Below are 26071 nucleotides of genomic sequence, written 5' to 3'. Positions count from 1 at the left end.
ACTGTCACAGATGCTCACGGTGCTGCTGGATCTTGGGCTGTAAGCCTGAGATCCTCTTTATAGACTATTTTTATTTTTCAGAAGTTCTCTTCCCTATCCCTAAGTCAGTCAATAAATTCATTTCTCGTTGCATGAGAAAATAATGAGTAAAGCATTAATAGCAAAGATACTTGCAAAAGTAATGACAAGTAATGTCAAACCAAGTTCTAAAAAGCCCAAATTTATCATGAGAAATACCTCCCCATGAACAGGAAAATGACTCATTTCATTGCATGTAACATGCAGTGAAAAGCCACAGAAGAGTATAAATGTCATTGTATGATGAATTGTATACATCTTACTCCAAAACATCAAAATTATTTTAGGTGACGGATGATAACAAAATTAATACAACCAAAACACTGGGATAAAACTCAAGTGTGTGGGAAGGCTCGGGGCAGCTGTACGGATTCTCACTTTTCCTTCTAAGTGCTCCCAAATTGTTTTTAAAATCTACTGCAGGTTTTTGGTATACCTGAACAGTACATGAACCTGTTCAGACTTTCTTAGCTTTCGATTTATCTTCATTTTTAAAAATTAAGACTTTTGTCTGTCTGAAAATTGTTATTTTCATTCATCACATTTTCTTTCTCAAAATTAACCAAGAGTGATTCTGTGAGCACTGCAGCCAGGTTGCAAGTGATGAGATCATGAGGACAAACTAACAAGCTGCGTAGGTCTCCTTCACGCAGGTACACATATCAATTGAGCATTTTTAACGTCTCTCTCCCTCTTTCCATCTTACACCCTGTGACAGCCTGTTGGAACTCTCTCTCCTTTGTCTTTTCCTTTAGATCAGTTAGGGGAAAGGATGGGAAGGAGAATGGGTGGAAACACACACTAAGCTTGTTTCCAGCTCATTCCAATCTGGTGACATTAATTTATGTCATCCTAGCAATGGGCTGATTAACCACGGAAACAAGGGCAGATACTGAAGCCCCACACCAGGCCCCCTGTTTTCCACAGTCATTCATCCCTGTATTCCACATTCATAACACTCAAGCTCCACCCATTCTCGGCCCTTTTGCTTCCCCACCGTCTCAGACAGGCTGGCTAACAATCCTTGGGTGTTTTGAGGGGGCATCCCCGAACTCGTACACTGGTCTGAAACACTCAAAGCACCTAGCCAAGTCTCCCTACCCCTTCACTATCACCTTTTGTTATATGCTTCCTTATTCTAGTTTTTAGAATTTAATATTTTTAAATTTAGTTTTTATTTTACGAAACTATACATTGTTTAAAGAGTCAAACAGTTCTACAAGTTCATATGAAAGCAGCAGTCCCTCAACCCTACCTGCAAAAAAGACCCATTTCTGGCTCTACTAGAAAATCCTACATTGCTACTTTCTAATTTTTTTTTTTCCAGTTTTAGGCTTGTCTAAAGTTCCCCACTATGGTCAATGAATATTGGGTTCTCCCTCACATATACACAACTTACCTGCACACATCACACATATCCATATTCACTCACACACGCTTGTGCCCATGGTATGCTTTCATTCTCTGCTTATTATACCATGTTTCTTATTACACAATGATATAATCAACATTTATATTTTCATTATGATGTGTATACTATTTACAGTTCAACCATGTGATGTATCAATCATGGTAAGTTTTTCAATACTATTTCTGCCCCCCCCCCCCCGCCCTGTAGTTAATAATTACCTTTCGTTGGTAGTGGTCTTCTGTACTTTTCAGTAATTGACCTAACTGTATAAATCTGGAATATAGAGAAGTAGGCTAGGGAGCAGAAACAAGTCCAGCCTGGGAAATGAAACATCTTGAAAAATAACTGGAACATAGTTTGGTGCATTAGAAGAAACCTTAATGAACTTTCTAGTCACCGAGTGAGACTCCTCCCAGGAAGGGCTAGCAGACCTTGAAACACAAATGCCAATCTCCCACAATTCTTTTATCCATCCAATCCTCAGGGTGGTAGGTGCCTGGGGTTACATTCCTAAGACGTGCCAACCCATGAAACAGTGCAACAGCATCCAGCAGGGAGCCAAAGGATCCCAGGCTGTCCCTCCCTTAGTTTACTCCCTTATTTCAGTGGAACATACCTCTTCCTCTAGTTCCTGATAAAAGAGGAAGGGAGGTACACATTTTTTGAAATCTTGCATTTCTGAATATGTCTTTATCATACTTTCACACTGAATTTATATTTTCGTGTGGTATACCTTATTCTACTTTTTTTAAAAGATTTTATTTATTTATTTGGCACACAGAGAAAGGTCACAAGTAGGCAGAGAGGCAGGCAGAGAGAGAGGAGGAAGGAGGCTCCCCGCTGAGCAGAGTGTGGGATGCAGGACTTGATCCCAGGACCCTGAGATCGTGCCCCAAGCCGAAGGTAGAGGCCCAACCCACTGAGCCACCCAGGGGCCCACCTTATTCTACTTTTAAACATACTCTTTTAAAAAGTGAACTAATAGCTAAGTATCCTTTGCAAGTCTGAGAACTGCATTCAAATTTTCTCTTCTTGGGGGACTTGGGTGGCTCAGTCAGTTAGGCATCTGCCTTCAGCTCAGGTCATTCTCAGGGGCCTTTATTATTATTATTATTTTTTAAAGATTTTGTTTTTATTTATTTGACAGACAGAGATCACAAGTAGGCAGAGAGGCAGGCAGAGAGAGAGGGGGAAGCAGGCTCCGTGCTGAGCAGAGAGCCCAATGTGGGGCTCGATCCCAGGACCCTGAGATCATGACCTGAGCCGAAGGCAGAGGCTTAACCCACTGAGAGGGGCCTGCATTATTAAGCCCTGCATCAGCCTCTCTGTTCAGCAGGGCGTTTGCTTCTCCCTCTCCCTACAACCTGTGCACTCTTTCTTTCTCTTAAGTAAATTAAAAAAAAAAAAATTATCCTTCTTTTTCCTTGGCAAAACTATTAATGATAGCAGCATGGAAGTTTTCTTTTATCCTTTAAATTTTAGCATCTTTTAGATACACTTTCCTAAGTCTAGCAGTGACTCTCAGATGAATGGCCGTATCAAAGTCTTCAGACAGCTTTTTAATGTCAATATCTCCTTCTCATTCTATACTGATCACCATGAGTCAAACATAGTATGTAATATGAAAATTAACTCTCCCTCAGCTACTATAAGTATAAAGTAGTATTTTCTCTTAAGGTTGTCCTTTCTATTTCATCAAATGATTCACTCTTCTTGGTAAAATTCAATTCAGACAATAAATGTGGTTTAAAAAAAAAAGCCAAATATAAAAGCACTTAAGAAATTAGAATAATTCATCAATATTTCCTGAGGCAGTTTTTAGAAATTTCTGAAAACATACCTGGAAGTCGGATGTAGCTTTTTCTCTATATATAACGTATAAATTTGTCTAGTAAATTTATATTCCTGGAATGATCAACTATATAGAATAAGCATTAAGTCATCTAAAAGAACTGATTTATAAGTGATTCATAAATTAGTTACAGATCATTTATTCTATTTACTAAAGCAAATCACTTAGAGTAATGGTGATGGCAACAAGGGGTTGGGAAGGAAGGGGGGGGCACACAATACTTCTCAAGCACTTATGGGTCAGAACAGTTCCTCTGCTCAGTTTAGAAGCATTATCTCATTTAAACATCTCAACAATCTTACTATTATTGTATTTCAGGTGAAAAAAAAAAAAAAAAAAAAGGAGACTTCCCACAGTCAAGTAACTTGCACAAGCCACCCAGTGAACAAGCAGGGAAGCTGAGACTTGAACACAGACAATGAAACACGAGCGCCTGTGCCGCAACCATATTTATTCTAAAATATTCTAAATACATACATACTATTGCAGACCAGCTTGTGTCATCTAGTTGACTGTTTCATTTTGTTTTTCTGCTTGCACGAAATCTACAGATTCACTCATAGATAAACTGAAATGTTAAGTTTTACATCACAGTAACATGGATTTATTAAACCTTTATGTTAAGAGTGTTCTTTAAGGAAAAATTTCCCAAGAAAGAATAAACATAACCAGTCACGAATCTTGCCCTCTGGAGCATGAACATGACTCTACCCTCAATGTCTAGTAAATACTCAATACCCAGTAGGTGCTCAAAAATACCAGCCAGACTTCTCAGCCTCCCTCTGGGTCTTCATTTCAAGGTCTCTAAACTAACCATCAGTCCATCCCTGCCATGACTGCCGTGATTTACCTCATACATAAATCCTACCCTTATGTCATCCCCGGTGTCTGGAATTCCCCTATCTAAGTCTGTCTTCTATACATGTATGTTGTGCATGTGTACGGGCAAGTGTGCATGAATATACAGCTTCTCCCTCAAATTAGATCATCAGCTTCCCAGCTAGCTTCATCAAACCTTCCCTAGAATGGGACAGAAAGATACAAGGTGCATATTCATGAATATTCCTTATAGTACTTCTAGCTGGGATGAGCAACACTGGAAAAAAAATGTATATAAAGTGTAAAGGGAGTAACTGGTTCAGCTTCCTGGAATCCTTTTAAATGAGGTCTACTCGGGGCACCTGAGTGGCTCAGTGGGTTAAAGCCTCTGCCTTCGGCTCAGGTCATGATCCCAGGGTCCTGGGATTGAGCCCCGCATCAGGCTCTCTGCTCAGTGGGGAGTCTGCTTCCTCCTCTCTCTCTGCCTACTAGTGATCTCTGTCAAATAAAATAATTTAAAAAAAAATTTAAAAAAAAGATTTTAAATGAGGTCTACTCCATTTAATTCACTCACCTGTATTTAAGATACAGAGTTGTTATTGTTTTGGTTTTTTTTTAAGATGAAATATTCTCACTTGGTTTTATCCTACTTGATTTTATTCTACCTATGGGTGAGGACTCCTTTCCATATGAGGACAAATATATACAGGTTCATGACTGTCCTCACCTCAAATACTTAATATTTGTGATGAAAAATTTCAAAGACTAAAAGCCTTTATGCTTCACAATTTTAATCCAAGAAATCACGGGGAAACTCAAGGATGCTAGTCAATTCAATTATCCTTTTGTATAGTAAAAATGATTATAAAGTATCAGGAAGAACTCTTCTGAACCCCACATCCGTTTTTAAAACCTGTTTTTCCCCTTTAATGTGGTTTGCACAGTAAAAGTAATCATTCACAGGTATGACATAAAGTCTGTGAATTATGAGACATTGTTGTCATTACTTTTGTGAATTACAACTTTTGGTCATATGGGTTTGATATCAATTATAAGGGCAATTCATGTAATATACAGATATATAATAGTGTGCCACAATCTAATGCAATTCATTCTTATCCAAGAGGTATTATTACACGGCTCACAAAAGGCCAAACTAGAAGTTCATCCTGAAGGTTATTCATTCCCATGGACCGCTTTAAAAACAAAACAAAACAAAACAAAAAACCAATTCCTATATTCTTATTCAATTAAGTATTTCTCCTTTTTCCTATTTAGTCTAAATTTATCAAAAAGAATATACAATATTAAATCTGAAATATGTGCACTGGTATACTAATGTGTGTGATTTTATATGGATATAAAATAATTCTTACTTTACTAGAAAATACACAAAATTGTTTTCCTTTACGAATTTATCTGTTTATTTTTTTCTAAGATTTTATTTATTTATTTGAGAAAGACAGAGAGAACATGGGGGGTGGGGTGCAGAGGGAGAAGCAGACTCCCTGCTGAGTGCAGGGCCAATCCCAGAACCCTGATATCATGACCTGAGCCACCTAGGCACACCCCTATGTTTATTTTTTAAGAAAATAGGAAGTCTTTTCTTCACATATTAAATATTTCCCTGCACTACATAAAATATTAAACTGTATCAAAAATTAAAATAGAAGTATCTATATTTCATGAGAAGAAAATGATGCGCCACAATAAATACATTTGTTTTCTTTGTTTTTCTTAAAAGATTTTTTAAAACATTTGTTTTTCTTATAAGATATTTTTTTAATGACTTCGTTTTGAATAACTTACCTATATTCAAGAGCACAAGACCTAGAGGCAAACAGCCAGGATTCAAATCCTAACTGTGCCATTTCCTATGGACTTTATGGGGAAAATTACTTAACCATTCTGTGACTTACTTTCTTGTCTTATAAAAAGTAATTGATATTAAGTTTATTACAATTATTTGTAAGGATTAAAAAGAGCCTAGAGCATAGTGTGACACGTATCAGGTGCTCAATAAAGGCTAGTGAGTTGTGATAGTTATTACTTTAAGACCTTTTTTAAAGATTTTAAGTAATCTCTATACCCAACATGGGTCTCAAACTCACAACCCTGAGATCAAGAATCACGTGCTCTACTGATTGAGCAGGCAAGCATCCTACTCCCTGATTTTTTTTTTTTAAGATTTTATTTATTTATTTGACAGACAGAGATATAAGTAGGCAGAGAGGCAGGCAGAGAGAAAGGAAGGGAAGCAGGCTTCCTGCTGAGCAGAGGGCCTGATGCAGGGCTCAATCCCAGGACCCTGGGATCATGACCTGAGCCGAAGGCAGAGGCTTTAACCCACTGAGCCACCCAGGCGCCCCGTTACTCCCTGATTTTTAAATGTATCCTTTTAGATGAGTTTGCTCAGATGTGTCAATTACTGTGTATTTGACCAATTCCTTACAAAGGTATTACATGCAAAGAGGATGTACCATGCGCACACACGCACACAGACACACAAACACATACAATGAAAGTGCTATTTTTAGAAAATATCATTATGAAAGATTCAGTGCCAATATGAAAGCTGATTAAAATAATTTGTTAGAGCACCTTTCTTTACAATAATTTATTTATGTCATGAAAACATTTAATATCTACTTTCTTAGAAAACCTCAAGTATACAAAATGTACTTATTTAAATACACAATCACTTTTTTGGCCAAAATACATCGATTATTATGTAATTTTTCTTTTTTAAAAGATTTTATTTATTTGAGAGAGTGAGAGCACACAAGAGCAGGGGGCAAGAGTCAGAGGGAGCGAGAGGGAGGGGAAGATCATCTCCAGCGGAGTCCACATTGAGCACAGACCCCAGGAACCTGAGATCCTGATCCAAGCAGAAATCAGGAATCAGATGCTCAACGGACTGAACCACCCAGTTACTCCTGTATATTTCCATTTTTAAAAGTCTAAACAAAATCTTAAAGAGGCATTAAACATTCAAATGGTACTTACTAGCCATTCTTTGTTCTTTTTCTTGCCTCATTTTCTTTTGTACTTGTTCTTAGGCAAGTCACCCCAGGCCAATAAACATTAGCTTGAGCACATGAAATCTTGAACACGTTAAAATTTCAACAGATGATAAAAAGCAAGTTTTCTTCGTGCTAAATAACCCACTGCAGACACCCAGAGGAACGCCACAAAACACTATGTATGTCACCCCATAGAGCAGGATTCCACACTTTACTTCTTTGGTGGCATATGTTCAAGTATCAGGCCTCCTGGAAAATTCTGCATGGCTCTCCTCCCTATGAGCATCTCCCCACTTTGTATACAAGCCACCTTACTTCTCCTGTGGTGGGTTAGCAAGTCCCAGAGGGAATTCTTGGACAACAGTTACACTGACATCCCTCGCTCTGGGAAATCCACAAGAGATTTTGGTTTTCACTGACAGAGCCGAGCTTGGACATGAGGCAGCACAGCTCCAGGGCAAAGGGAAAGATAAGCATAGAGGGGGAAAAGCATGACTGAAGCGAGAGAGGTATAGCAACCAAAACTTGTAAGAACCCATCCATAAGCAATCTCCGGTTTGGGTCAGTGCAGACCACGGAGCGGGCTCTCCAGAGTTTTCCATCTGCTTCTCTGCCTGTGTATCCCACAATAAAACATCTCACCTTCCATCCCCTCATTAAGATTTAAATTACAGAACACATTTTCCCAGGCATTTTTTTGTATCTTTCCCCATTTAAATCCAATGGATCATATCTTCTTCCTAATTCTGAAGACATGTATTCCAAGACAAAAAGAAGGATCAACTTTTAAATGGGAATCAACAGCTACTGATTCAATGGAGATAATTAGGTTCTTAGATTGGTTCCAAGTCTCACTTTCACAATATCAGTAGACAGTTTATCTAGAAAGGAGCCTATATTCTCTCACAAATGTGTTACAAATGCTTTTTGAGTCACGAAACACCCACTAAAAAGGAAGGGGAGGCTAAGGAAATAGACACATGATATATAAGAATAGGAAAGACAGAGTAAATATATGTAAGTAAATTGCTGATATGTAAGGAGTTCTTTTTGAAACTGGAGTTATCTTATGAATTCACTAATTCAATCAGTCATTCAATAAACATTTATTAAAAAGATGCTACATGCCAGGGTACTTACTATTTTATTGCTAGAAATACAAAGTAAAAGTCACATGTCCCCACATGACACAGAGGGCAAGGGAAATGGTCATGTGACAATACTACCGAGTGCAAGGGCAGAAGCGTATACAGCAAACTGGGACATCTTCCAGAAGGGATTCAGGAAGATGGTGAAACTCAAGCCAGGTTTGGAGGGAACCCTCAGAGCTTCATCACGTGTGTGAGACACTGAGGGCAGCACAGCAGTCAGAGGAAGAGGTGCGGGCAAAGTCTAAGCCATGAAGCAGCAGGGTCCCCTGCAGAAACAAAGTCCAGTGTTGCCATAGCAGCCAGGGAAGCTCAAGATGGGAGGTGTTTGGATTTTGTGTTATAAGCAACAGGAAGCCATGAAGCAGCACTTACGGTGGGGGGGGGGGGCGGGGAGGAAGGGTGATGAGCCGGCTTCTGACACTCTGAGCAATGGAAAGCACCAACCAAAGAGGAGGGCAAGGGAACGAAGGGAGATGGTTGCAGGGGAATATGACAATAATAATCCAAATAGAAAAAAATGGAAGTCAGACCTATGCATTCGTTGTGAAATGGAGAAAAGGAAAATCATCAGGAGATATTTAAGAGGTACATTTTAAAAGAACTGGGACTAACTACATGTGGACATTGTCGGAAAGTGGGAAAGCCAGGATTATCCCTTGATTTCTAGTTTGGGATGATGGGTAGTTAATGGTACCCTTAGTGATGCCTTTAAATGAGATATAAATATAAAATGAGATAATGAGATATAAATATAAAAGGAGATGAGTTTTAGCAAAAAGTAGGGCTCATTTGGGACCATAGCAAGTATAGTATCTACACCTTCCAAGCACAGAAGGTATGTTAGCTACTAGAAAATATGTGTAGTATAATAAAGTCTTTGGATAATTGTAAATGAATATATAGTAGGCATTACAGGACATTCAGGCTGAAAAACATATTAATCTGATATTCAGAAGAAAAGCTTAGATTGGGGATACAGATCTGATAGTTATTAACGTAAGTAGTTGTTAAAGAAAAGGGAAAGCCATACTTACCAGGGGTCAAGTATGAGAAAGAAAACGAATTACTAAAAGCTGTAATTCTGGTTATATTTTAATATTCCTATCAGAAACTCTCAAATACTATATCTAGGAATTCTTAACACCCTATTAACATGCAAGTAAACCCGAGTGTTAAGCACCAAGCAAAATTTTAATTCACTTTTTCTTCCCCCTGATTAAAAGTATAGAAATGTAAATTATTTGTAGTGATATATTTCACTCAAAAATCCACACTTTAGGGGCACCTGGGAGGCTCAGTGGGTCAAGTGTCCACCCTTAGCTGAGGTCATGATCTCAGGGTCCCGGGATCAAATCCCAATTTGGACTCTCAGCTCGGGGGGACTCTGCTTCTTCCTCTCACTCTCCCTCACTCTCACATAAATAAATAAAATATTTTTTTAAAAATTCACATAGATGTAGTACTGTTTTTAGACCATCAATTATAATTTAAAGAATGAGAAGGAAAGGAAAAGGATGCAGTATAGAAGTTTATTCTAGTATAATAATTATAAGGCCTCTGGCACTATGTTGGAATGTATTTCTGATTTCAGAATATATAATGCCCCAAAATTCTTTGGAACATATCTGTATTTTAACAGGATGTGAATTTCCTATCTTTCAGTCAAACAAATGTAGAGACAGTTTATGAATAGAGCCCTTAGTAAATAGCAAAATGCACAACAGTCTCAGACTAGATGGCCTTTCCAGCTCTATCTTAATGTTGAGTTTAGTGTACGAATACATGTTAACATGTCAGCTTTATATTGATGACTTCAAAAAGCTAAACAATAAATATTTCATCTTACATGTATGCAATAAAATAGTAATAAACACTACTTATGTTTACAGTCTTACATCACAGTAGTCCTAAATAATTTGAAGAAGAAATTTTTTAAAGAATATGTGATGGGGATGCCTGGGTGGCTCAGTCAGTAAAGTGTCTGCCTTCTGCTCAGGTCACGATCCCAGGGTCCTGGGATGGAGCCCTGCATCAGGCTCCCTGCTCAGTGGAGAGTCTGCTTCTCCCTTTGCCTGCTGCTCCCCCTGCTTGTGCTTGCTTGCTCTCTCTGTCTCTCTCTCAGGAATAAATAAAATCTTAAAAAAAAAAAAAAAAGTGATGGGTTTTTTTCTAAAGGAGATAATCTCTTGGTCTAAATTTAGAATGACAAGTTTATATTTTAAACAATAAGATATGTCTGATAGCCAAAGCAATAAAGATAGACTGTGCCATCATCTCACATTTGAAAAGAAAAAAGATGCTGAAATTCAGTGAATTTAAGAACTTTAGGTAGTATGGGATGGTATTTAAGACCGCACATAAGCTTTGGGGTCAGGCAGGACTCATTTTGAGTCTCCGATCTACCAGGTATTAAGTATGGGATCCTGCGGAAGTGAGCTCTCTCACTTTGTTTCCTCGTCTGTATATTGTCCGGAAAACTATCAGTATCCACTTCAAAATGTTGCTAGTCAAGGGTAAAGTGCTTAGTACATAGTCATACTTAATAAATTGTCAGTAAATGTTACTTTCCATTTCTCTTACCCTTCTCCATTTTTTCTTTTTTCCACAGCATTTGTCATTTTTTTAAACTGCGTTTAAATTTTGCAAGAAATAAAACAAATACAATCAACACTCCCATCTGAATCCATATATCATTGCTGCTTTTGTTGTAAGCAGCTGAATCTGTCAACTATTCTGCTGATCTACTATAAAGTAGTCTCTTCTTGACAATGTCAGTGATTTCTGACCCTTTATCACTATTACAGGGTCAGTGTGTCCATGCTGTACTGAACAAGGGGCAGGATACTGCAATATGACCCTCAGAAGAATTGAGTGACTTTCTTAAAGGGATCCATGCAGATTTGTGAATGAAATCTTTCCAAAATTCTTTTTAACTGCAATTAGGGGTACGCTGTTTTAAAATGCAACATTTAGGGGACGTAGAGCTTCATCGTCATTCAGAATGCCAATCGTTTATCATGATAAAAACTATGTAATTAACTATGTCACCTAAAAGGTCTACTTTAAAAAAAGATTATAGTTTATCTAAAATTTTTCTTACATAAGTCAGTTTTTAGTGAGATTTGCTCTATAAATATAATTATGACCTATTTAATATTGTAATGAAAACAAGCATATATTATTTACAAATAATGACCATATATCTAAATAAACATTTAAGTTACAATACTAAAAACAAAAGTATACTGTACAAACAAAAGCAAACACATGTATACAGTGATATTCATGTGATGCTGAAAGTATACTCTCGAAACAATCAATGCTATTCTTTCTACTGTAAAGAAAATACCAATATTGTTGTTAAAACAGATTTTCATAAACAGAGTATTGCAAAACCTGAAGCAATTCCAATGAAAAAGAATGAAAAGTGTATTTCCTATGCATACTGTACTTTAATATAAAAAAATTACAAGAAATAGGTTTTAACATTTTTTCTACATAAAAACTGTATCAATCTGTGAAAATGGCTCATACAGCTTTGATGTGTAATTGAAAACATTTGGTTAAAGGAAAAAATCTGATGAACCTTAAGACAGAACGCTGAGTAAAACAGAGTATGTGTGTTGACCACGGCACACTGGCATTACTTTGTAGAGCCGATCAATACATATTAGCTTTAAAAAGAAAGATATAGAAAGAAGCTGCCGTATATTTCTTAAATGACAGGGTGAAGGTTTAAATTGTCTCAATCAAGACTCAATTTTTTCTTCCCAGTTTTTCCAGCTGTTCTCTTCCAGTTAAGACTCTTCATTTCAAATAAATTTAATTAGTTCCAATTGATCATAGCTAACACTTATATAGCTTTATCCATGCTTCTCTCCTTTTATAAGGCGAACACTAACAAAGCCTGCTAGGCTCAGATCAGTGTCCTAAGATAACATTCATATCTCATGCTTTCTCATTAAAAAGAAAAATTTCAAAAATAATTATTCCATGTAAGCACTAAATCATATTTCATATTTAACTGGTATCTTGGTCAGTTGTTTAATTAAGGTAATTAAAGAATGAAGTCCCAGATTGCTACAAATACAAAATTAATATAGTGATGCATATTAGCCAAACTAGAACTTCTAAATCAGAATGCGTTCAAAATATAGGCAAGTATGTCTGCCATGATATGATTTCTATTTATCTTATGGGAAGATATTAATGGAACAATTAATGGAACAAAGTAGACAACAAAACCCCAGATTTTTCAAAATCAATGGCTAAACTGTCCAGATCTCCCTTCCCTAGTACTTGTGCTCTACAATGGTGGTTATCCCAGAATAAGATTATTGGCCTGAAACAGGTTTCTCTCAACGCATCAACCATATTTTTCATAATGTAATTTATATGGAATTCTAGTCAATAAAAAGAAATATGGTTTTCTTCTAAACCCTCACAAAAATCTATACCACATCTTAATCAAGTCTCACAATTCAAAGGTAACCTGAACGATCTACAGACTGCAGCACGCTGGCTGCTTCAACAACACGTTAAGGAAGCCTTTTTTAGTTATTTAAATTCTCTGACCATTCTTGCCTCTAGTACCCATGCCATGAAATGAATAAATCAATTGATCAAAACCACTCATCACATATATTTAACTTTGTACAGATTAAAATATAGTTTATGTAGCATTAATGGACTCTCCAAATGAGATTTTCATTTTTAAGCTTCTTGGTTTTCTTTTTTAAAGATTTTATTTATTTACTGGAGAGAGAGTGTGTGAGAGAGAGCATGAGAGGGGAGAAGGTGAGAGGGAGAAGCGGACTCCCTGCTGAGCAGGGAGCCTGAATGTAGGACCCAATCCCAGGACTCCTGGATCATGACCTGAGCCGAAGGCATTCGCCTAACCAACTGAGCCACCCAGGTGCCCCACTTCTTGATTTTTTTCAACAATAAAAGCATGGTCAAGTGTTATTTGCAGTTTCATGACTTTGGTAGTGCATAATTCAAAATTTCAATGTACTGATTTAATAATGCTTACTTGAAAGCTCAAAAATTTAGCTTTTATTCCAGAACGCAAATTGAGTTATTCTACTGCTACAAAGACAACTTCTTTTCCTCTATGAATTAAACCACTACTTTTTAATAGTCTAGAAGGCCTTTAAAACTAACAGGGAGGGGCACCTGGGTGGCTCAGTGGGTTAAGCCGCTGCCTTCGGCTCAGGTCATGATGCCAGGGTCCAGGGATCAAGCCCTGCGTTGGGCTCTCTCTCAGCGGGGAGCCTGCTTCCCTCTCTCTCTCTCTGCCTGCCTCTCTGTCTACTTGTGATCTGTGTCTGTCAAATGAACAAATAAAATCTTTAAAAAAATAAAATAAAATAAAAATAACAGGGAAAAACATACCTATAATATTTTAAAAAATAATGAAAACAATAAAGAACTAGTTAAAAAAGATCTACAGGTAAAAGAATTTCCTTTTGTACCTACCGATACAATTTCGTAATTGTGAAGTGCCAAATGACTTTCAGGAAAGTTGGAAGTTTCTGGAAACATTTATATTCATATTTAAGTTGAAATTTTTTTAAATCAATGAACTAACACCTTAAAAGGATTAAAAAGTAGCAAGTACTGGGCACCACCATTTTTAGTGGAAACCAGATGTTAACCCACTTTAGTCAACAATTTATTTGCAGCAGTAGCACAAGGCTCTAGATTTTGTAATTGTTCTCTATGCTTTGTAAATTTTCAAGGGAGATCATTAGGCTCCTTCAACTTCCTTCTGTGAAAGACAGTAAAGAACCTGCCATACAGAGCTTTAGAAGAAAAAAAACTCCCTTTAGTTTTTGGTTTTCTTTTTCCCTTTAGTTTTTATTGAAAATTGTCCTGATGTTTCCTGGGCATGCTTCTTTTCAAATTATTTACTATTAAATTACTATTTGTTGCTTCACAGTAATTACAGATTTAAATGGTCAGATTTTACATAATAACCATCCATAGGAAAAAAAAGTTTATTAAAACCAATAAAAATATTTATAGTGGGTTGTTTTTAATCCTCTGTACATTAAAAGAAATTGAGCTGGATGCATTTGGAGATCCAGTAACTAAAACTGATTTAAGTCTATAAAAGAGAGGCTGAACATAGATGAACATAAAACATACACAATATGGAACATATGTGGAATATGGCTTTCTTAAATTTTACTTTATACGTTTATTTATGTAATAATTAATACAGGTAAGAATGGCCAATATCTACACAACATAAATAACTTTAAAAAGCAGCACCCAGTGGCGCCTGGGTGGCTCAGTGGGTTAAGCATCTGCCTTGGGCTCAGGTCATGATCCCCAGAGTCCTGGGATCGAGTCCCACATCGGGCTCTCTGCTCAGCAGGGAGCCTGCTTCCCCCCTCTCTCTCTGCCTGCCTCTCTGCCTACTTGTGATCTCTGTCAAATAAATAAATAAATAAAATCTTAAAAAAAAAAAAAGCACCCACTCACATTCTATAGGTACAGAAAATATCTGTAAGCTTCCTCACACAGCCTATATATTGCATATATTGCCATTAGGACTTCAGTATTTTGCAGTTTACCTATAATTGCAAAACCTTTCATAACATAATAGGTCTATTCCTCTACACATTTCAAGGCTTTCGTAATGATCCTAGCCTCTGAATTAGAAGGTCTCCAGGAAATCAAATGCACAGCTAGCAGGTTCATTGTTATAGCAACAATGAAAAACCTAGACCAAATAAACAGTTCTGCTTCTTTCCACTTCAAGATCAAAAAGGACACTAAAGAGTCTCATAAAACTAAACCCTCCATTAATACAAGTTTCCACCTTTTCCATCAACATAGTTAATCCCCTTACAAATGATCTGAAAGCATTTTCCAATTTTGGACAAAGTTCATCCAGATTATGTTAAAGCTGTCCCTGCTTACCAGCTGTGATGTCATCATCTGCAAGGTCATGTTCTTCCTCCTGGACTTTGGCTTCTGGCCCCAAGGTATCAGGAGCAGTGCTGATAGTCTGCATGGCTTCTGCTGAGACTCCAGCTAGAACACATGTAATCACAAGTTTTCGTTTTTAAAAACTAAAAGAAGGGTGGACCAAAACCTTAAACTTTTAAATTTACTTAATGGATACAGATGCAATAAATGACAAAAAATACAATATGTTTACGACAATTAGGCTAAGACACAAATTAATGAACATAATATTCATGTGTGCTCTCTTTATATATGCACACACACACATACATATACACATGGGTACAGACTTGACTAACTTAACTTAAGATCTTGAAAAAACAGAAGGATGTTTCAATAAGTTACATTTTTACTTGATTCCTTCCAACATTTTTGCTTCAGTTACTTTAGGTAACCTAGACATAATCATGCTACACAGAGAGGAAAAAAAAAAAAGCCTAGAAAGTACAAGACCGTTTTAAAAGTTTACTTCTTTCTAATATTAGCTTGCTTATAATTTAAGGACTGGAAGGAGGGATGATGACAGGGGCTCTAGGTCTCTGTAAGAGACCTAAAATACACTGACCCAAAGTGGATGCTATCTCTGTCTCTGGAGGAATTAGATATGAGATCTGATCATTATCCCATTGAAAGAACCTAACTGAAGCAGACAGCTTGTACTAGATTGGGGGCCAGAAGCTTCCATTCTATAAATCACCTGGGAATTGCCAACTGTTACACATGTCTGTTCCTTATACACTATTTTCCCATGCTTGAAGATATATTTTGTTGTCTACTACCTTATTTCTAATTTGGTAATGGATGTAGGGTGTCTCAATATTTTGCATACAGTTATCAACAGATATTACTAAATCACGAAATACAGAAATTTCACCATTGGAAGTACTTTAGGAATTGAACCGTCTAATCAATCTTTTAAATAAGTACTTCAATAATTACAAGCAGAGTATCCATCAAAATATTTCAAAAATCAAAAGCTATAAATATTCAAGGACTTCTTTTTTCCCGAAGGTGTATTAACTTAAACATTTCTATGTGAAATTCAATCTTGCTGCCTCAGGTTTACCAATTATCAAGAGAGGAAAAATCTTAGTCTTGAACCACCTGAATGACCCAGAACTAGGTCTACCAGTAGATAGTTCTAAGGCTTAATGACTTCCATTTGGGAAGGAGGACACACCATGTTAGTATGACTACTTTGTTCAGAACTGATCTAATAAAAAAATGAGTAGTGCTAAATTCAATGGTCACTGATGAATGCCAAATAATGCCACATCCCTCTGCAGTGTCATGTTGCTGGGTTTTCAAGATAAAAGTTTTTTAAAAAGGGAGCGAGATTACTAGAAAATTACTATGCAGTTAATTACTTAATTTAAAATGGCTTTCATTAAAATAATCCTAAGGGGGAGGAAATTAGGTAAATGCCACATTTCTAACAATTTAGTGCCTAAACACAAAATCAAAGATTATGTCAGATTAAATCAAAATATAAACCTCTGAAATCTCTCAGAGATTTATGCTAGTATTTATGTAGTAACAAGTGTATAAATCCATTTAAATTCATCTCATTTAATTAAAGAGATTAAGTAAGGGCGCCTGGGTGGCTCAGTGGGTTAAGCTGCTGCCTTCGGCTCAGGTCATGATCTCAGGGTCCTGGGATCGAGTCCCGCATCGGGCTCTCTGCTCAGCAGGGAGCCTGCTTCCCTCTCTCTCTCTCTCTCTCTGCCTGCCTCTCCATCTACTTGTGATTCCTCTCTGTCAAATAAATAAATAAAACCTTTAAAAAAAAAAAAAAGAGGTTAAGTAACTGTTCAACATAACACAGCTATTAAATTTGAGAACAAGTGCTGACACACAGGTTTTCTGATTTCAAACCCCAATATCCTTTTCACCATGAAGTTTTCCAGGAATGAGTTGCTCAGGGCAGGATAGGAGGTATGACAAACATCACAGCATAACCATGAAAACTCATGGACTCACACAATACTGACGCTGTTAAGCCCCATCATGAAGTTCTTGTGCTGTGCCCAGTGACCAGTCAACTGTGGGTAGTCAATACTTTGGGACAGAGCTTAAAGTGCAAACATACTTTTCTCAAAGTAACCAGGTTCAAAGACCAAGATGTAGCTATGCTGAAACTGGTTCTTTGATTCATGCTTTCCAAGACAAAGTTATAAGATCCTTTAACTCTTGACAGAAAAAAAAAAAGAAAGAAAATGTAAAGAAAAGAAAAACAGAAAAAAGAAAACTACAGATTGATATCACTTAGTCTCAAAAGTCCTAACTGAAATGTAAGGAAACAGAATTCAACAACACAGATGAAGAATTATACACCATAATCAACTGAGATTTACTCCAGGGATGGAAGTCTGTTCTATGTTCAAAATCAAATCAACCTAACCAAAATATTAACAGGCTAAAGAAGAAAAAGAGCATATGATCATATCCATCATTTGATAAAATTCAACATCAACCCATGAATAAAAAAAGAAACCTTTCAGAAAAACAGAAACAGAGGGGAATTTCTTCACTTAATAAAGAGCAACTGCTAAAAATCTGTACCATTGTTCTTAATGGTGAAAGACCAAATGCTTTCCTCCTATGACCAAAAATGAAGCAAAGCTGTCCCCACTGATCTCTGTTATTTAACAGAGCACTGGAACTTCTAGCCAGTGTACTAAAGCAAGAAAAGAAAATGGATACAGTTTGGAATGAATGAAGTAAACTATGCCTACTTAAGAATAAAATGACTGTCCACATAGCTAATCCAAAGGAACAGACAAAACAAAAACAAAAACAAAATTCAATAGGAGAGCTCAGCAAGGCTGTAGAATATAAGAAAAAAAATATTAATTATATTTTTATATGCTGGCAATGAAGCTACATTAAAAAAAATACTACTTGGGGCGCCTGGGTGGCTCAGTTGGTTAAGCAGCTACCTTCAGCTCAGGTCATGATCCCAGGGGCCTGGGATCGAGCCCTATGTCGGGTTCCCTGCTCAGCGGGGAGCCTGCTTCTCCCTCTGCCTCTGGCTGCCTCTCTGCCTACTTGTGCCCTCTATCTTGCTGTCAAATAAATAAATACAATCTTTTTAAAAAATACTACTAACAATGGTTCAAAAAGCTGAAATACTTAAATGTAAATCTAAAAGAAACATATACAGGGGCACCTACATGGCTTTCAGTTAAGTACTTGACTCTTGATTTCAGCTCAGGTAATGATCTTGTGTTACGACATCAACCCCTTCATCCAACTCTGCACTCAGCAGAGAGACTGCTTGAGATTCTCTCTCCCTCCACCCCACACCCCTGCTCACTCACTAGCTCTCACTCTCTAATAAATAAATCTGAAACAAAAATATACAACAAGAATTATATGCTGAAACCCACAAAATACTGATGAAGAAAATCGAAGATCTAAATAAATGAAATGGGAAGACATGTCATGGTTATGTATTGGAAAGATTCAACAAACAGTAGAGATATCACTTCTCCATGAATTGATACACAGGTTTAATCCAATTTGTATCAAAATTCTTGCACCATTTTTTTGTAGATACAAACAAAATTATTTTAAATTTATATGGCCCATATTGCATGGAGCACTGGGTGTGGTGCATAAAAAATGAATGCTGGAATACTGAAAAGAAATAAAATAAAATGGGACGCCTGGGTGGCTCAGTTGGTTAAGCAGCTGCCTTCAGCTCAGGTCATGATCCCAGCGTCCTGGGATCGAGTCCCGCATCAGGCTCCTTGCTCCGCGGGGAGCCTGCTTCTCCCTCTGACTCTGCCTTCCACTCTATCTGCCTGTGCTCACTCTCGCTCGCTCTCTCTCTGACAAATAAATTAAAAAAAAAATATTTAAAATAATTAAAAAAAAAAGAAATAAAATAAAATGAAAAAGATTATATGGAAAGACAAAGGAACTAGAATAGCTAGAACTTTGGGAGGAGGGAAAGGAAAAGGTAGAAAAAAACCCCATATACTCCATTTCCAGACTTCTTATATAGTTACATTTATTAAAACTATGTGGTTTCAGGTAAATGGAACAAAACAGAGAACCAGGAAGAAGATGGTACAAATATGCACAACTGATTTTTGACAGGTACAAAAGCAATTCAATGGAGGAAAGATGATCTCATCAACAAGTGGGCTATTAGAACTGGGCATCCATAGGCAAAAATATGAACCTCAACCTAAGGCTCATACCTTCTATAAAAATTAACTCAAAATGGATCATGGACTTATATGTAGAACATAAAATTATAAAATTTTAGAAAAAAAGAGAAAATCCTTGAGATCTATGCTTAGACATGCTACCAAAAGCACAATCTTTTTTTTTAAAGAAAAATAAAATGCCAAAGTAGATTTCATTAGAATTAAATGCTTTTGTTCCACATAAAATCTCATTTAAAAAATGAAAAACAAGCTGTAGATTAGTACAAAAGATTCACAGACCACATATCCAACAAGGGACTAGCAGCCAAACTATGTAAGGAACTCTAAGTTTTTTCATTTTAAAGATTTTTAAAGTAATCTCTACACCCAGTGTAGGGGGCTCCAACCAGAAACCCAAAATCAAGAGTTGTTCTACAGACTGAGCCAGCCAGGTGCCCCTATGTAAGGAACTCTGAAAATTCTACGGTAAGCAGTCCGGCAGTTTCTCAAAAGGTTAAACAGAGGTAACCTAACAATTGTACTCCAAGGGAATGAAAACCTACGTCCACACAGACTTGTATATGAATGTTCACAGCAGCATTATTCATAAAAGTCAAAGAGTGTAAACAATCTGAGTTGTCCATCAACTGATGAATAAATGTATAAATATATCACAATTTATTGAATGACAAATCATGATATATTCATGCAGTGGAATATTAATCATCAATACAAGGAAATGAAGTATTAAGTAAAAGAAGCCAGTCAGAACACATCACATGTTATATGATTCCATTTACATGACATGTTCCAAATAGACAAATCTATAAAGTATATTTGTGTACTTAGGGCTTGGAAGTGGGGGAAAGTGGAGAATGATACCATAGGTACAGAATTCCTTTTGTATGCAATGGAATATTACTCAGCCATCAAAAAGAAAGAAATCTTGCCATTTGCAACAATGTGGATAGAACTGGAGGGTATTACGCTAAACGAAATGAGTCAATCAGAGAAAGACAATTATCATACAATCTCACTGACAGATGGAATTTAAGAAACAAAACAAAGCATCATAGGGGAAGAGAGGAAAAAATAAAATAAGACAAAGCCAGAGAGGGAGAAAAACCATTAGAGACTCTTAATCACAGGCAACAAACTGAGGGTTACTGGAGGGAGGGGTAAGGGTTGCACAACTCTGTAAATATGTTTAAAACAAACAAAAAAACAAAATAAAAAAAACCACCCTGAATTGTGAACTTTCAAGTGTGAATTTAATGGCATATGAATTATACTCAATAAAACTATTTTTTAAAAGTCTCCTTCTAACATTCCAGATGAACCACTACAACAGTGTTCCTTCTACATACTCTCTTGGTACCTTTACTATCATGCACCTGAAGAAAAAAAAGGGGCGGAAAGAGCCACAGGGAACTTCTTATTTATACAGTAAGAAAACAAACTATGCCATGAATATTTTGTGTGAGGAAGCAGTAATGCTCCCTTTTTTATTCTTTTAAAAAATTAGATCATATTCTTGACTTTGGCCTTAACTCACTCTATTAGTCCTCACAGTCAAAATACCTGTGTTCTTTAGGTACCAGTCAATAAAAAGAGATTGGTATGGTTACTTCAAAATTACATATATTTCACTTTTTTAAATACCAGTTAACTATCCTAACTTCAAACGGGGCATTGGGTTGGTAACAAAATACCTAAGATTCCTAACTTTTGTTGGGAGATCACAAGGAAGAGATACTAAGAATGGGAAGACCACCTTACTATTACCAACTCTCAAATCCAAATGTTGCAGATCATTAAAAACTAACTTTAACAGCTCACTTTGAGGAAATTATAAAGGCTTTTCCTTCTGAACTTTTGGACCCTACAGTTCCAGCAAAAGATGAGCAGAACTGTTATTTAATCCCTCCAAGTATGGCAATCATTACATGTCCTATTACCATCTTTTCTTAGCAGGCTGACATTAGAGCAGACATTCTGTAAAAGGCAACTAACTGTAGGATTGAAATTTTTAAAATGCCTGCTGGAGGCTAGGGGTGTGGGTAAGAGACTGACTACAAAGTGGTATTAGCAAATATTTTTGAGTAATGAAAATCTATGTTTGGGTTTTTTGGGTTTTTTTTTAAGTAATCTCTCCTGGGGCTCAAACTCATGACCCCGAGATCAAGAGTCAGAGACTCCACTGATTGAGCCAGCCTGGTGCTCCGAAAATAAATGTTCGAAATGTTCGAAAATAAATGTTAGAAAATATGTTGACTGTAGAAGTGGGGAACAGGACTACCCATATTTACTTAAAACCCAAAGAACAATAAAATTTCTGAAAAAAGGGTGATATTTACTATATATACATTATACTTCAATAAACCTAACTTTAAAAAGAAACTGATAAAACAGAAGGTACTACATCACTGTCACTAAAGAGAACTGAGGATTATGCCAGAGTGTAGTGTTTCATGTTTTCCATGAGACACTAAGACTAGAGAAAATTGTTTTACTTTCTTCTTGGCATAGAAAACTAAACTGAACTTTTTGAAGCATAAAAGTCAATTTACCACTGTCCACTATCAATAAGATGATGAGGGGCGCCTGGGTGGCTCAGTGGGTTAAGCCGCTGCCTTCGGCTCAGGTCATGATCACAGGGTCCTGGGATCGAGCCCCGCATCAGGCTCTCTTTTCAGCCGGGAGCCTGCTTCCTCCTCTCTCTCTGCCTGCCTCTCTGCCTGCTTGTGATCTCTGTCTGTCAAATAAATAAATAAAATCTTTAAAAAAAAAAAAAGATGATGAAATATTCCTGAGAAATATGAAGAAAAGTCCACTTTGAAAATACTTACATAGAAGCTTCAGTTTCTTGCATATTAATAATAAAGATTATAAAAGTTGTCAATTAATTATATGTCGGTACTTTGCTATTTCTTATACACTTGATGTAAGTAAGCTTATTTGTCAAACCACACCATAATATTTAAGACGTAGTTATTTCCTGAGTATCCCCAAAATAATTGGCAATAATGAACATCTCATAAACACGTCTTGAATAGAACTGAATACTTTCAGTCTCATGATACAAATTATGTCATTTAAATATAGTAAGAAAATCAGAGTAAGCAGTAAGCTTTGGGGAAAGATGTACAATAAAGAGATGGTGATAGTGAGATAAAGTAAACAGATACTATAACAAAGGAGAGACAAAAAAAAATAGAAAGATGAGAGATACTTAAAAAACAGGTTAGTCCCCAAAGCCAGATTTCACAGAATAGGAAAACGTGAATGTATATAATGCCAGACAATAGGAGTCTATAAATGGGTTCTACACTGTGAATCAGGAGGAAAACAAGGGAAAAATGGTATGGAACAGAAAACAGGTCTGAGTAGGTTTGGACGCATGGCGAAAGGGGCAGGGTGGGGTGTGTGTGGCTGGCAGCCGAAGGAAGAATCAGAGGACAGGGAAGACTATCGTGAGCTCTCCATGACATCTGGATTCTCAACACTGAGATCACTTTCACTGTGAGATTTTATATATATACATATATATATATATATAAACATATATATATTATATATATGTATACATATATATATATATACACACACACTTTCTTTCCTATTTGTCTGCAATATTTTTAATCACTGTAGAAAAAACATTTTTTTAAATGTAAATATGAGACACAGTTTTCAAAATCAAAGGACTGAAACAGCACTCGCCTCTCACTACATCAGCAAAATCAGGTACATTACTCTAAAATTTCTCTTTCAAAAGCCTGTAAATTACCTTCATAAATATTTTTCTCCTACTGGCTAATGCTATCTGAGTAAGGGTAAATAATATGAACTCAGAAGATCTCCATGTCGTGTGATTAACTTAATAATCAAAGATTAAATACTAAATTTTAATAGAGTAACATTTAAAATACAGCGCTTTAATCCATACTGGATATAAAACCATTTGAGTTCATTATAATTTTATTATTTTATTGAAGATTAGATGGATGAAAGTGATAAACGGTATTGTTAGGATTCAGGAAAACATATACTACGATATTCATAAATATGATCAAAATGCAATTTCTCATTCCCGTAGTGATATAGATTTGCACTGAGGGTGAAAAACGGATCTGAAAAAAATAGAAGGTATTTTTATTTCATCAGTTTCTCACAACTGTGGCTTTGTGGTGGTCCAATTAAAGTATACCAGAGGCAATAATTTGATAGGAACATTTACTTTGAATAAAGTAAAATTTAACAATAAGGAAGGGAGAATGAGTGCACCTAGAGTTTCTTTTCAGGCAGAATGCTTGAATTTATTGGAAGCAGATCTCTGCAGTGACTGACCACACTGCCCCACATTCCCCACAATCCTATGACAGACAGACGGCCTGCCTCGCATTAATTCACTTCACACCACTTCTATCGATCCACAGCCGGTTCCCTAGTCTCTCTGCACACATTGCCTGTCTGGCTGCCTACATCCACATCAGCACATACACACAAAGGCCAGAGAAAGATAACCTTTTGCTTTCCATTAAAGACACAGTATCCACTTTTCCTTCTGCAATAACATCAAAAATATAAAATATAACAGCATGTCTCAGAGAAAAGTCTTCCTGCAAAAAATTTGAGAGTATTTACCCCTTATTCCATAGATCATTTCAATTTATCAAAAACAAGTTAGTTTATTAAAGGTCACAAAGTAATTAGATGAAAAAACATAGGTAAAATAAGCAAAATGTCTTCAAGCCTGAGTAAGAATATAATAATCATTGTGTAACATGAGGTTTGGTAGTTATTTCTAAGGAAATGAAATACATTCTTCCTATTAGCATTTTTATTTATTTATTTTTAAGAAAACTGTTCTCACATAATAGTAATTATAAACAATTCTGAAAGCAACAAAAGAAACACTTACCAAAATATACACAAGGAATAGAAAACACATTAACCGTATCAACAGAATAATAATATAAGAGGATAAAGCTTTATTGTCCCTCTTTCCCAACAAGAACCTGAAAAAGATCCATGATAAAAATCACACCTAATACTTTTAATTCATTGCATGTACTTTTTCAAAGATTTCTGTTTGATTTGCAGGCTATGAGCTGACTCAACACCAATTTTGGTTTCAGAAGACACAATAAAACAAAGATTTATTGTTCAACCTCAACATGTTGAGAAACAAAGGCAAATCTGTCTTGACACACAACTGTACTAAAGTATAAACTTAAAATTACAACCTTGAATTATTTAGAACCCTAAATTATAAGCAGAATCATATATCTCAGAACTGGGCAAAGTATATTCTTGTGGAGAAGAAACTTCCTTTGAAACCTTCTATGATTTTCACCTTTTTGCTACGATTACCCAGGTAGAGGTTACAGCACCAAGTAGTAATAACATGGTGCACTAAATATAGTTCAGTAAGTATGCTGTTCTTTCTCATGACAACATGCTGCTTTAGAAATCAAAGAACAGGAAAGTGATGAATGCTGCAGGACCTAGGGAGAGCTTTAAAATAAGGAAGATCTGCCTGGCCCATAAAATTGGGAGAGATCTGAAGGAGAGAAGCCGGTACTACCAACAAGCAAAGCCATTAGAATGGTGAAGATACGTGACCATGCAAAGTTCCTTCCATGCTCTTAAATATTGAGGGGGCACCCAGGCTACTTGGTACCAAACCCACAGCAGACACTACAGACACAGAGGTGAAAGAGACACAGCCTTAGCTCCCAAGAAGCTAACATGTCGGGTGAGGCCAAGGGATTCATTAAAGAAATTTAAGCATAAGAAATAACTTCACTTGTGTTTTAGAAAGAGCTCTCTTAAAGCAATGTGAAGAATGATGTAGAAGAACTCAAAAGCAGAGGTAGCAATAAGGCCAAGAATTTTAAAACCATACTACTTGGAGCTCCACGAGTTCCCAAGCGGTTCCAGAAAGAAGACCTCTAAGCTTCCCATCTTTATCTTTTTATATGTGGATATATGTGGCCAGTTTTCATTTGAAGAAAAAACACCACTTAAAAACACACACACACACACACACTGAAAACCACTGACATCAATTTATATAGTATAAATGGGCAGAAAATCAAGGTTGTTTTCACATAAAACATCTGGAAGGAGAAGGGGCTCTGAACACAGAAAAGGACAAAGACGATTCACTCATCAACTCTTTCGAATGATGGTTACGCTGGGCAAAGGGAATAAAAACGAAGGGGCACGAAGGACTTTACACCAGGGAAACTTAGAGTCATATGGAAAATAAGATTGATAACTGCAGGGCGAAAATAGTGCCCATCTAAAGAGAAATCTATGAACTCTAGGAGGGGTGAGGAAGAGAATACACATCAAAAACAACCTCATGAGAAGGAAGTACTTGAGCTGGGTCTTGAGGTATGTATGGGAATTTATCATGGAGCGACCCTAAGTAAAGGAAATTTCAGGTAGACAAGACAATATGGTAAAGGACCCTGAAGTATCCACAGAACTGGGCAGCAGAAGTGTAAGAAGTGTGAGGAGAGGTAAAAATGAGGCTAACAGGACATTTAAGATCAAAGCCCTAAAGGGAGTGAGAAACAGGGTGCTAAGAGAAA

The 26071-nt window shown here is 36.6% G+C and overlaps 1 protein-coding gene across 1 annotated transcript in view; it reads right to left on the bottom strand.

Annotated features, from left to right (window-relative positions):
- WDR7 (WD repeat domain 7) overlaps nt 1-26071 on the bottom strand; it is a 362705-nt gene that overhangs the window by 186828 nt on the left and 149806 nt on the right. Inside the window, exon 20 of the mRNA XM_059409727.1 lies at nt 15265-15378. Within this exon, the coding sequence (XP_059265710.1) occupies nt 15265-15378 (114 nt within the window). The remainder of the gene's footprint in view (nt 1-15264; nt 15379-26071) is intronic.

The sequence above is a fragment of the Mustela nigripes genome, chromosome 8 (assembly GCF_022355385.1).
Source record: "Mustela nigripes isolate SB6536 chromosome 8, MUSNIG.SB6536, whole genome shotgun sequence".
Classification (NCBI taxonomy): domain Eukaryota; kingdom Metazoa; phylum Chordata; class Mammalia; order Carnivora; family Mustelidae; genus Mustela; species Mustela nigripes.
The sequence above is the reverse complement of the archived record's forward strand: the minus strand, read 5'-3'. Positions and strand labels throughout refer to the sequence as shown.